This window comes from Apodemus sylvaticus, chromosome 8 (assembly GCF_947179515.1).
Source record: "Apodemus sylvaticus chromosome 8, mApoSyl1.1, whole genome shotgun sequence".
Taxonomy (NCBI): Eukaryota; Metazoa; Chordata; class Mammalia; order Rodentia; family Muridae; genus Apodemus; species Apodemus sylvaticus.
In genome coordinates, this window is record NC_067479.1 from 49,047,552 (window position 1) to 49,060,119 (window position 12,568).

Below are 12,568 nucleotides of genomic sequence, written 5' to 3' on the forward strand. Positions count from 1 at the left end.
CATTTTCTCTGAGTGGGAAAAGTAGTTTTGCATGTTCACAAAGGCAATCAAATTAATACCAGTGTGCGGGCTGCGTGTGTCGTGACGGTACCCCGCATTTATCTTTTCAGTTCACTTTAAATGGCATAGGATAAATATTGCCTGAGAGCGTGTGCCAAGGTCTGCTTGGCAACAGCAAGCCTGTTTTAGTTACCAAGCTCCCTCTACAGGCACCTAGAATCTGATCAGTGCCAGCCTCCACGCAAACCTGGTTCTGTTTCGACAGCTCCTTGCTTTAGGATGCCGGGAAATGAGCCACACTCTATGCTTCTGTTGAAGAAAATAGAGTTAGTTGTTCTGGTTGGGCCAACAGCCCCTCTAACCCCTTGTTCTCTCAATGCTGGCCAGTGCTGAATGATTTGAGGAAACTGGCTTTGACTTGCTCTTTTTATTTTGGAGAGCTGTTATATATTTATTTACAGGACCTGTCATATGTGGACTTTTACCTTACGTGGTTTCAAAGTTTTCAGAGGAAAATGCACTAGGAAGCACTTGGCAGGGGGGAGGTAGGGTCAGAATATATGATTCTTCTCAGGGAGCTGTTGTAGGCTAAATGTTGGCTGAGGTCCCTTTCTAACACATAGCAGCTGGGAGCCCAGCAGAGAGCTGCGGAGGTCAGCCAGGCTGGGCCAAGAGGTCCTCAGCATGCCTCATTAGCAGCAGAAACCCTGGCAGGCAGGGTAGCCCTCCGCCCTTCCATGTTCTCAGCTTTCCCTCGACGTTATCTTTGGTGAGTCTTTTTATTCACACTGTCGAACTTTCCAGCCTTTCTTCTGTGGGCTTCGCAAGCTCCCCAGTGCCCCATGGGGTTTCTGCCACCAGCATTGCTCCCTCTCTTTGACCCATTTTGGACCCAAAGCTTCCTAGTTTTGCAGCTCATCTGTTTTCTCAGCAAGCTCAGCTATGCTGGGCACCAGGAGTCTCTTCCCACTTTTGTCGGGCAGCTCCTTGTCACTGATGTCAACCGTGTTCTTGACAGCACGCAGCCACAGGCAGGCCATATTTTCTATGCTCACTTTCCTTACTGTCAGTGGTAAGCATCCAGAGGGCCCACTACTTGGGGGAAGTCTTCCATGGTTCTGTAAACTCTCACCCTATCCGTTATCACTTTTACCAGTAGAATAATAAATGTCCACATTAGTATACAGATGGAATAGTTTGATTTATTATAGAAGTATCACCAATTTTTAAAGACTCAATAAATAATACACATCAAGGACCTGGTGCCCCATGTGAAAACCATGGGGCACACAGCTGATTTAGAATGTTCTGTAGAACTTCGGCTTCTCCAAAAACAATAGCGTGGAAGTCCCTCATCATTCCACGTCGTGGACCAGTAGAGGCTGTAGGAGAACTTGGGACTTGGGAGGGATTTTCCATTTTGTGAGTGCAGTTGCATGAAGTTGGGGAGCTGGGGTAAGCTGAGAAGCTGGGAGCTTCTCTGGGGAGAGCCAGTGAGTTGTGTGACTCAGACTAAGGTGGGGATGCTACATAGTGACACAGATGGAGGTTGACCCTTGCAGAGCTTCTGTGACCCAGATTCTCACATCCCTTCACACACCCCTCTCCACAAACTAAATAAAGGTTAACTGTATGAAGGATGGGACTCCTCTTCCTCTACAAGTTGGTTTTTTTCCTAGCTGAATTGACTCTGGCTAATTTCCCCTTTTCAACTCGGAATGAACTGCTTTTGTCCGCGGGGCTCAATCTTCTCCTGTTTCTGCTTGGTAACACCTCCATGGAGTGAGGTTTGATCCTTTTCTGTGGGAATAATTTGCTCTTTCTCTCTCACTCTGTTTGTCTCTCTGTCTCTGTTTCTGTCTCTCTGTCTCTCTGTCTTTCTGTCCCTGACTCTCTCTCTCTCTCTCTCTCTCTCTCTCTCTCTCTCTCTCTCTCTCACACACACACACACACACACACACACACACACACACACACACACACACACAGAGCAATCTTGTGTATTCCCTTTAAGCAGTGCTTCTTCTCTGGGCCACGTTGTTTCCACACTTGTATTCTATAGCTTCCTTAAGGGTAGAAATAGAGGATTTTTGGTTCTGTGCCTTTAGAGTGCCTGACAGAAAGCACTAAGTACATCTGAATGCACCCAGGCCCATAGAAATAGGTATAAAGGTAAGTTGCTGTGTTGGAATGAGAACTGTTAAGTTAGTGTAAAACATCACTCTACCAGCCTAAGGAAATAATGAGAAAGTTTTTTCATTCAAGAAGTGCTTTCTATCTCCCCAGGTTCCCATAAAGTCAGTCTGTCCTCTTGGTACCATGATCGAGGCTGGGCCAAGATCTCTAACATGACGTTAAACAACGGAAAACTAAGGGTTAACCAAGATGGCTTCTATTACCTGTATGCCAACATTTGCTTCCGGCATCACGAAACGTCGGGAAGCGTACCTGCAGACTATCTTCAGCTGATGGTATATGTCGTTAAAACCAGCATCAAATTCCCAAGTTCTCATAACCTGATGAAAGGAGGGAGCACGAAAAACTGGTCTGGGAATTCTGAATTTCACTTTCATTCCATCAATGTTGGGGGATTTTTCAAGCTCCGAGCTGGTGAAGAAATTAGCATTCAGGTGTCCAACCCTTCCCTGCTGGATCCGGATCAAGATGCGACGTACTTTGGGGCTTTCAAAGTTCAAGACATAGACTGAGACTCGTTTTTGTGGAGCACTAGCATGGGTGTCCAGATGCCTGGAAACTTCTTAGAACCTGGATGATGTATATACATGTATGTGTAAGACTACTAAGAGACATGGCCCACATTGTACAAAACTCACGGTCCTCTCTCTTCACCTGTACAGGTCATGTATATGTAGAGTCCATAGGGGATGTTAGACTCATGGTGATTACACAATGGTTTTACAATTTTGTAATGAATTCCTAGAATTAAACCAGATTTGGAGAAGTATACTGATGCTTATGAAAAATTGCACATGAGCTATGGAAGGGGTCGTAGTCTCTGGGTCTAACTCCTAGACATGTGCCAATGAGGACCTCGAAATTAAGAGAGATTTCATTGCAGAGAGATGATAATTTGAAGGGTTAAGTTCTTTTGAATTGTTACATTGTGCTGGAACCTGCAAATAAGTTCTTTTTTCTAATGAGGAGAGAAAATATATGTATTTTTATATAATATCTAAAGTTATATTTCAGGTGTAATGTTTTCTGTGCAAAGTATTGTAAATTATATTTGTGCTATAGTATTTGATTGAAAATATTTAAAAATGCCTCACTGTTGACATATTTAATGTTTTAAATGTACAGATGTATTTAACTGGTGCACTTTGTAATTCCTCTGAGGGCACTTGTAGCTAAGGGGGAAGAATACTGTTTCTGGTGACCACATGTAGTTTGTTTCTTTATTCTTTTTAACTTAATAGAGTTTTCAGACTTGTCAAGCCTATGCAAAGCAAAAAAAAAAAAAAATTAAAATGAATGCCTTGAATAATAAGTAGGATGTTGGTCACCAGGTGCCTTTCAAATTTAGAAGCTAATTGACTTTAGGAGCTGACATAGTCAAAAGGATACATAATGGGCTACTGAAATCTGTCAGGAGTATTTATGTAATTATTGAACAGGTGTCTTTTTCTACAAGAGCTACAAACTGTAAATTTTGTTTCTTTTTTTTTTTTAAATAGAAAAAGTACTGTAGTTTATCAGCCAAAAAAAAATCCACTTTTTAATTTAGTGAAAGTTATTTTATTATACTGTACAATAAAAGCATTGTCTCTGAATGTTAATTTTTTGGTACAAAAATAAATTTGTACAAAACCTGCCTAGTGTTCTTTGTTCCTGTTCTGTCGTGTGTGGGTCTTGCTCTGTGATCCCGTTCTTTCCAATATGATAACGCAGCTTCTATCTCTCTCCAAAGGTTACTGGGAGAAGTGCAGATTTAATTAAAAACTAGGAACAGATTCAATTAAATTAATGAACCTTGGAATTTGAAAAATAATTTGCAGGGGATTTGTATGCAAGGATGCAGCCAGAGAGAAAGTAGGCTCTCTTCACTCAAAAAAAGGGAAAAGTTTACTCTCCTTGTATCATGAGGAAAATATGGTGCTTAGAGCTGGGGGGGAATTGGGGCTTGCTTTCCGTTACCGTAGTAAAGGGGGAAGCGCTTTGGCCTGGACACATTTCCTCTTGGAAATCTGTGCGGATGAGCTGTCTAAACCACAGCGGTTCCTCATGAAGGGCAGAGACAAGAAAACGGTCAGCTTCGGAAGGCACAGGAAGCCATTATTTGAAACGCTTGTCATTGGAAGATACATGTTTTAGACCGATGACGACAGCCTGGAATGGAGGAAGGAATAGCAGATGTTACAGAGAAGAAAGCGTGAATTCTAAACAGCAGAGCCATCACGGTGGGACTCCATGGCGTTGGCCAAACACACGAACTATTTGACATCTGTCAGTAAATCTAAGTCTGAACAGTGCAAAACGTGACGTAGGTGCTGTTTCCCGATGGCTGCTGCTTGTTCGCAGGAAGAATTTCGATGAGCAGTCGAGTTTCTGGAGCTTCTGCAGACACGGAATCTTGTCACAGCCTTGTTAGCCTGCCCCAGGAGTTTCCGCTTGCTCATTTCATATTAATTGATGAGCGTCAGTGACACCATGGTTTCTACAGCAGGTCTCCCAGCCCGTCTCCCATTCCAGTGCTGGGTCCGCTTACGCCAGATGTGGCAAGAAGCATGCCCTGCTTGATCCAAATCTTGGGCATCTCAGAGTCTAAAATGAAACATCAGGAAGCAGAACAAAAGTACAATATGGACACAGAATATCCACTATTAACTTTTTACTTGGGGGTAGCATGTTAGTTACTTTTAAACTGTTGTGATAAAAACCTAAAATGAACAAACACATTGGGGAGAGAGAGGTTTATTCAGGCTCAGGATTTTAGAGGTTCAATCCAGCATGTTGGGGAGATGGTGGTGGAGCAGAGACAGACAGTGGGGCAGTCAGGGAGCAGAAGGCGTGCCCGTACTGCAAGTGGCTCTGTTCCTCCGCTCTCTGAGGAAACACCCACGCTGACGTGGCATACCTTCCTGATCTACGCGCTTCTCAGTCCAGACTAGCTGGCCCTCAAAATCAGCTATCCATCAAGAATAACCAGCTTGCACTCTCCCAAAGATGCAGGAATGAAGTGTCAGGGTTTCCTGAGGTGATTGGTAGGGGCCGTCCAACCCGAGAAAGCAACATGGCTTCACGTGACGCCAAGAAGAGCCTCCACCGAAGACCTGGGAGCTTCAGTCTCAGTGTGCTGTGGAGGTTTATGAACAAACACTGTGGCACCCGGAGGTCCCAAGTTGTTGTTGTTTCAGGACAATGGTGACTTAGTGTTTAGAACAGGATATAGCGAGAGGCAAGAAGCCACCTCTCTTCTTCTAGGCATGCCTTAGTTTGCCAGGCTCTGAGCAGCGCCTTCTAAATGGGGTTTGAACGCAGGTGGGAACACACAGAGCTTCCCTGGTTTCTTCTCTTCCTTCTACTTGGCTTTCCCATGCACATCTTTCTTGTTTCTGCTCTCTCTGATCTAATCATCCCACCCTCCGCCTGCCCAGACTCCTATGTCTCTCGTTGTCCTAGTGTGCTTTCTGTTGTTGTGACAGAAACCACACCAAACACAGTTGGGGAGGAGAGGGTTTATTTGGCTGACGTATTTCAATTACAGTCCATCAGAGACCGAAATCAGGGTAGGAACAGAGGCAGATTCTGGAGTCAGAACTTAGGCAGAGACCACAGTGGAACACTATTTACTGGCTAGCCTGCCTTCTTATATCACCCGGGACCTCCATCCCAGGGGTGGCACCACCCACAGTGACCAGGACCTTCCCTCATCAATCCTTAATCAAGAAAATGTCCCACAGAAGGGGATGATCTAATGCAGGTAATTCCCCAGTTGATGTTTCCTCTTCCCAGATATGTCTAAGCCTGTTCCAAGTTGGTCAAAACTGGCCAGCATACTCATGGTCCTTAGGGAATAAGGAGGCCGTTGGGTCTCCTTGAGATGGGACTAGAGTGTGTCCTTGGCCCTCCCAGCTGAATCAGTGGGAGGTGTGACAAGACAGTGCCAGGAATCCTGTGTCTATTGGATGCAGTGGATCTGAGCTGCTGGCTCCTTTTACCTGCTGCATTTCAGGTCTTCTTAACCTGCCAAGTCTGGGGAGGGAAAGCCGGCCAAGTCCCAGGTTATCTGTCTTCCTGAATCAATTTTTACAACCACTCCAGGCCCATGCATCCAAAAGATGAAGCGAAGCAATTCTTACTCAGTGTGTTTGCTTTCTCCAGGTTCTCTCGCTTTTTGTCATTCATTTGCAAAATAAAAAATAAAAATAAAATTGCGCTGGGGTTTTGTCTACAGCTATAAAACAAGTATCATGCTTACAACATTTTTTGTTCTTTTTTTAACTTTAAAGATTTAGTGTGTGTGTGTGTGTGTGTGTGTGTGTGTGAGAGAGAGAGAGAGAGAGAGAGAGAGAGAGAGAGAGAGAGAGAGAGATCCCCTGGACTAGAGCTACAGTCCATTGTGAGGAGCTTGACATGGGCTTGACATGGGTGCTGGGAAACAAATTCAGTGCACGCTTCACTTCTCGGTCACCTCTCCAGCCTTGTTTTTACTTTGGTAACTTGAAATTGTGTCTATACCTTAGCCACTCCCCCTCCTTTTAATTGACACATTTACTTGGCAGCTTGGTGCTCAAGCTCTTTTATTATTATTATTCGATATATTTTTTATTTACATTTCAAATGATTTCCCCTTTTCTGGCCCCCCACTCCCCGAAAGTCCCATCAGCCCCCTTCCCTCCCCCTGTTCTCCCACCCACCCCTTCCCACTTTCCTGTTCTGGTTTTGCTCTATACTGACTGCTGCACTGAGTCTTTCCAGAACAAGGGGCCACTCCACTGTTCTTCTTGTACCTCATTTGATGTGTGGATTATGCTTTGGGAATTCCAGTTTTCTAGGCTAATATCCACTTATTAGTGAATGATACCATGATTGATCTTTTGAGACTGGGTTACCTCACTTAGTTACCTCACTTAGTTTGATGTTCTCCAACTCCATCCATTTGTCTAAGAATTTCATGAATCCATTGTTTCTAATGGCTGAATAGTACTCCATTGTGTATATATACCACATTTTTTTGCATCCATTCTTCTGTTGAGGGATACCTGGGTTCTTTCCAGCTTCTGTCTATTATAAATAGGGCTGCTATGAACATAGTGGAACATGTATCATTATTACATGGTGGGGAATCCTCTGGGTATATGCCCGGGAGTGGTATAGCAGGATCTTCTGGAAGTGATGTGCCCAGTTTTCTGAGGAACCGCCAGACTGATTTCCAGAGTGGTTGCACCAATTTGCAACCCCACCAGCAGTGGAGGAGTGGGTGCTATGACCTCTTAAACAGCATTCCTGCTCTTCCTTTTGTTCTAATTAGTCATGGCCTGAACCAGGAGCCTTGGCATCCGAGCACAGAAGATGGGTGTCCCAGATCAAGCAAAGAGCCCAAGTGGCTTCCTTTTTGCCTTTACTCACACCTTCAGTGTAGCAGATGCTGCCCCACCCACACTGGGGAAGACAATCATGACTCAGCTGATCAATCCCAGAAATGCCCTCACAGACACACCCAGAAATAGTGTTGTTCTGTCTGTTTGGGAGTCCTATAGTCGGTCAGTGGATTTGCCCTATAAAATTAACTATCATGCTACATTGAGGTCTCCTAGTCACTTATAACTTAGAAGAAATTTTTATTTATTTATTTATTTATTTATTTATTTATTTATTTATTTATTTATTTATTTTTATTTTAGAAGCTCCAGTGCACTTGGACGATGGCAATTTTACTTCTCAACTTGATGAGGTTACCATGGAAACAAATCTCTGATCTTGCCCATGAGAGAGTCTCTAGATTAGGTTTGTTGAAGTAAGACTAGCTTTGAATGTGGGCAGCACGATTCCCTAGGCTGAGTTCATGCCCAGGTCTGTAGTACAGGGGTCATTAGGAGCGTCTGGCTTGTGGGGATGAGATATAACAGTCTTGGGGATGAGATTCTATTTTTTTTTCACTTAAAATTTATTTATTTTTTTTCTTTCTTTTTTTCTTTTCTTTTTTTTAAATTTTTTTATTCGATATAATTTATTTACATTTCAAATGATTTCCCCTTTCCTAGCCCCCCCCCACTCCCCGAAAGTCCTGTAAGCCCCCTTCTCTTCCCTTGTCCTCCCTCCCACCCCTTCCCAGTTCCCCGTTCTGGTTTTACCGAATACTGTTTCACTGAGTCTTTCCAGAACCAGGGACCGCTCCTCCTTTCTTCTTGTATCTCATTTGATGTGTGGATTATGTTTTGGGTATTCCAGATTTCTAGGTTAATAACCACTTATTAGTGAGTGCATACCATGATTCACCTTTTGAGTCTGGGTTACCTCACTTAGTATGATGTTCTCTAGCTCCATCCATTTGCCTAAGAATTTCATGAATTCATTGTTTCTAATGGCTGAATAGTACTCCATTGTGTAGATATACCACATTTTTTGCATCCACTCTTCTGTTGAAGGATATCTGGGTTCTTTCCAGCATCTGGCAATTATAAATAGGGCTGCTATGAACATAGTAGAGCATGTATCCTTATTACATGGTGGGGAATCCTCTGGGTATATGCCTAGGAGTGGTATAGCAGGATCTTCTGGAAGTGAGGTGCCCAGTTTTCGGAGGAACCGCCAGACTGATTTCCAGAGTGGTTGTACCAATTTGCAACCCCACCAGCAGTGGAGGAGTGTTCCTCTTTCTCCACACCCTCTCCAACACCTGCTGTCTCCTGAATTTTTAATCTTAGCCATTCTGACTGGTGTAAGATGAAATCTTAGGGTTGTTTTGATTTGCATTTCCCTAATGACTAATGAAGTTGAGCATTTTTTAAGATGCTTCTCCGCCATCCGAAGTTCTTCAGGTGAGAATTCTTTGTTTAACTCTGTACCCCATTTTTAATAGGGTTGTTCGGTTTTCTGGAGTCTAACTTCTTGAGTTCTTTATATATATTGGATATTAGCCCTCTATCTGATGTAGGATTGGTGAAGATCTTTTCCCAATTTGTTGGTTGCCGATCTGTCCTCTTGATGGTGTCCTTTGCCTTACAGAAACTCTGTAACCTTATGAGGTCCCATTTATCAATTCTTGCTCTTAGAGCATACGCTATTGGTGTTCTGTTCAGAAACTTTCTCCCTGTACCGATGTCCTCAAGGGTCTTCCCCAGTTTCTTTTCTATTAGCGTCAGAGTGTCTGGCTTTATGTGGAGGTCCTTGATCCATTTGGATTTGAGCTTAGTACAAGGAGACAAGGATGAATCAATTCGCATTCTTCTGCATGCTGACCTCCAGTTGAACCAGCACCATTTGTTGAAAAGGCTATCTTTTTTCCATTGGATGTTTTCAGCCTCTTTGTCGAGGATCAAGTGGCCATAGGTGTGTGGGTTCATTTCTGGATCTTCAATCCTGTTCCATTGATCCTCCTGCCTGTCACTTTACCAATACCATGCAGTTTTTAACACTATTGCTCTGTAGTATTGCTTGAGGTCAGGGATACTGATTCCCCCAGATTTTCTTTTGTTGCTGAGAATAGTTTTAGCTATCCTGGGTTTTTTGTTGTTCCAGATGAATTTGATAATTGCTCTTTCTAATTCTGTGAAGAATTGAGTTGGGATTTTGATGGGTATTGCATTGAATCTGTATATTGCTTTTGGCAAAATGGCCATTTTAACTATATTGATTCTACCGATCCATGAGCATGGGAGGTTTTCCCATTTTTTGAGGTCTTCTTCCATTTCCTTCTTCAGAGTCTTGAAGTTCTTGTCATACAGATCTTTCACATGTTTGGTAAGAGTCACCCCAAGATACTTTATACTGTTTGTGGCTATTGTGAAGGGGGTCATTTCCCTAATTTCTTTCTCAGCCTGCTTATCCTTTGAGTATAGGAAGGCCACTGATTTGCTTGAGTTGATTTTATAACCTGCCACTTTGCTGAAGTTGTTTATCAGCTGTAGGAGCTCTCTAGTGGAGTTTTTTGGGTCACTTAGGTAGACTATCATGTCATCTGCAAATAATGATAGTTTGACTTCCTCCTTTCCAATTTGTATCCCTTTGATCTCCTTATGTTGTCGAATTGCCCGAGCTAGTACCTCAAGTACAATATTGAAAAGATAAGGAGAAAGGCGGCAGCCTTGTCTGGTCCCTGATTTCAGTGGGATTGCTTCAAGCTTCTCTCCATTTAGTTTGATGCTGGCTACCGGTTTGCTGTATTCTATTTTAACCCAGTTTCACAGCCATTAGTACGGGCATCTGTAACTCAGGAGGAAGACTGGCAGGATCGCCAGAAATCATCCAGATGCTGAGTGGCTACACTGACAGCAGGGGGCGCCACGTGCCTGTGAGCCCTGGGCTACCCAGACACCAGGAGGGGCCAGGAGCCCGTGAGCCCTAGGCAGAGAGACAAAGGACAAAGAAGACCCTTTGCAGGGTGGATTCTCAAAGCTTCCACGAAGTCCTGTCCTTGAAACTATGATGAGCTCTGTTGACCTCTCAGTTGGTATGGCCGCTCCAACAAATGTAACAAACAAACTTGGTGACTTAGAACTGCAGAGATGCGTTTGCTTTACTTCTGAAGTTGGAGGCTGGCACAAAGACTCTGGTGGGGCCACAACCTTCTGGAGATTCTGAGGGCCTCTATGGTTTCCAAGGATTCAAGGAGTTCCTAGTACCCTCCTTGTTGCAAATTCTGTGTCTGCCCGGTCTCCACACTTCCCCGTGCCTCCGGTTTCCAGAGCTCCATCTGTGCTCTTTGTTTTAGTTTGCGTGGACACCAGCATATCGCAGCTGGAGTATGGAGGTCAGAGGACAACTGCTTCGGGGGACTGTTTCTCAACTCGGTCCTTGGGCTTCACAGCAGGGTTCCTCTACTACAGAGCCATCTTACCAGCCTCATCTTTTCTTTCTAATGAAGGAACAAGGTATGACATTTAGGGTCCACCCTGACCTCATCTTCCTATACGCCTTATATCTGCAATGGCTCTTTGACTAAGGAAAACCATATTCACCAGTTCCAGAGTTTATAGACCGTTGATACATCTTTCAGTGGGGGTCACTAGTCCACCTAATAGACTCTCCCAATCTTGTCTAAAGTCCAGACTGCTCTGTTGCCAGTTGCCTTCCTCTTCCCCTTTTGGGGCTGTGGCTTGAGATAGCGATTGGTCATAGAGAGACCGTGGTTATAAAAATAACAAGCAAAATACAGAGCGATACACATTCCTATGTCTGCAAATTTCTAAAAATGTGAAGACAAACCCCAGGGGAGGTTCACAAACAGCAGCGTGTGTCTGTGTAGGAAAGGTGGGGTTACGGGCGTTTTTCTTCTTATTGTCACACTGTTGTTACACTGCTGATGAGGTCAGTTGTAAAGAGCATTAAAACATCTTTTCGACAGAGGAAAGAGACTGTGGCTTTTGGAGCAATCTAGGTTCTGAGCAGTGGGCCTGTGTGCTTTTGGAGTGAATACCCAAGGGCTTGGGCAGAGCACTGGAGAGCTGGGCTATGAAGAAGACGGCTTTTTGAGCTGGAAGAAGCTACTTCTCCCAGCTGTAAACAGTCTGATACTGTTTACAGTCTATGACTAGGATTACATTCCTAATTAAGGGTTAAAAATACCCATGGGAGTCAGGCTCAGTCACCACTAGTGACTGCATCAGTTTTGACTAAGACTTGCCTTCCCTCCATCTTCCTGATTCTAATGAAGAGATTAGGAAGCAGGACGTGCTGAAGAAGGGAGAAGACGGTCCTGTGTGCCTCACGTGTCTGTTTAAGGGGCTCAGAGTTAATTTTTCAAAGACTATTTGACAACTTGTTTTCTGCTATCAACAGGGGAGTAAGCAAGACAGAGACAGAGATAAATTAATTGAAATGTTTCCTTAGCATGTAACTGCTCAAACAAAGATGGTATCCCTGTGGCATGGCTATTTAATCAGGTATGCCTCTTTGTAATGAATGGTTACAAGAAGCTGAGAGTTAAATTGTATCTTTTTGGATGACATAATAGAGCTTAGGGAGAAAGGGTTCCTTTTTATAACAGAAATTATTTTGTCGTACCCACGTTCCTCTATATACCCAGGGGACATCAGCCAAAGGACGTCTACCCTGGAAGACTGTGGTGCCTGCAGACCACTGCTGCTCTTGGAACACAGGCAAGCTTATGACCCACAGCACTGTGGGAATTCAGATGTTCTATATCAGTAGAATCTGATGACAGGAAGTAAACTCCTCAGAACCCTCCAACCAAGCATGTAGAGGCATACTGATCAATTGGTGCTAGATGTAAGTGGGGATTAATTTAGGGGAATTGCCTTATATATCAGTATGGAAGACTGAGAAATTCCACTTTGAAGCTTTTACATTTTTTTAAAATTTAAATATATTATTTACTCATTTACATCCCAAAGGCTACGCCCCTATCCTGGTACTTTCCTCACAG

The 12,568-nt window shown here is 43.7% G+C and overlaps 1 protein-coding gene across 1 annotated transcript in view; it reads left to right on the forward strand.

The window, feature by feature from the left end:
• The window catches only part of Tnfsf11 (TNF superfamily member 11), a 31,384-nt gene extending 27,634 nt beyond the window's left edge, over nucleotides 1-3,750 (forward strand). The window contains exon 5 of the mRNA XM_052190484.1: nucleotides 2,287-3,750. Coding sequence (XP_052046444.1) covers nucleotides 2,287-2,708 — 422 coding nt within the window. The 3' untranslated portion in view covers nucleotides 2,709-3,750. The remainder of the gene's footprint in view (nucleotides 1-2,286) is intronic.
• Nucleotides 3,751-12,568: the final 8,818 nt, after the last annotated feature.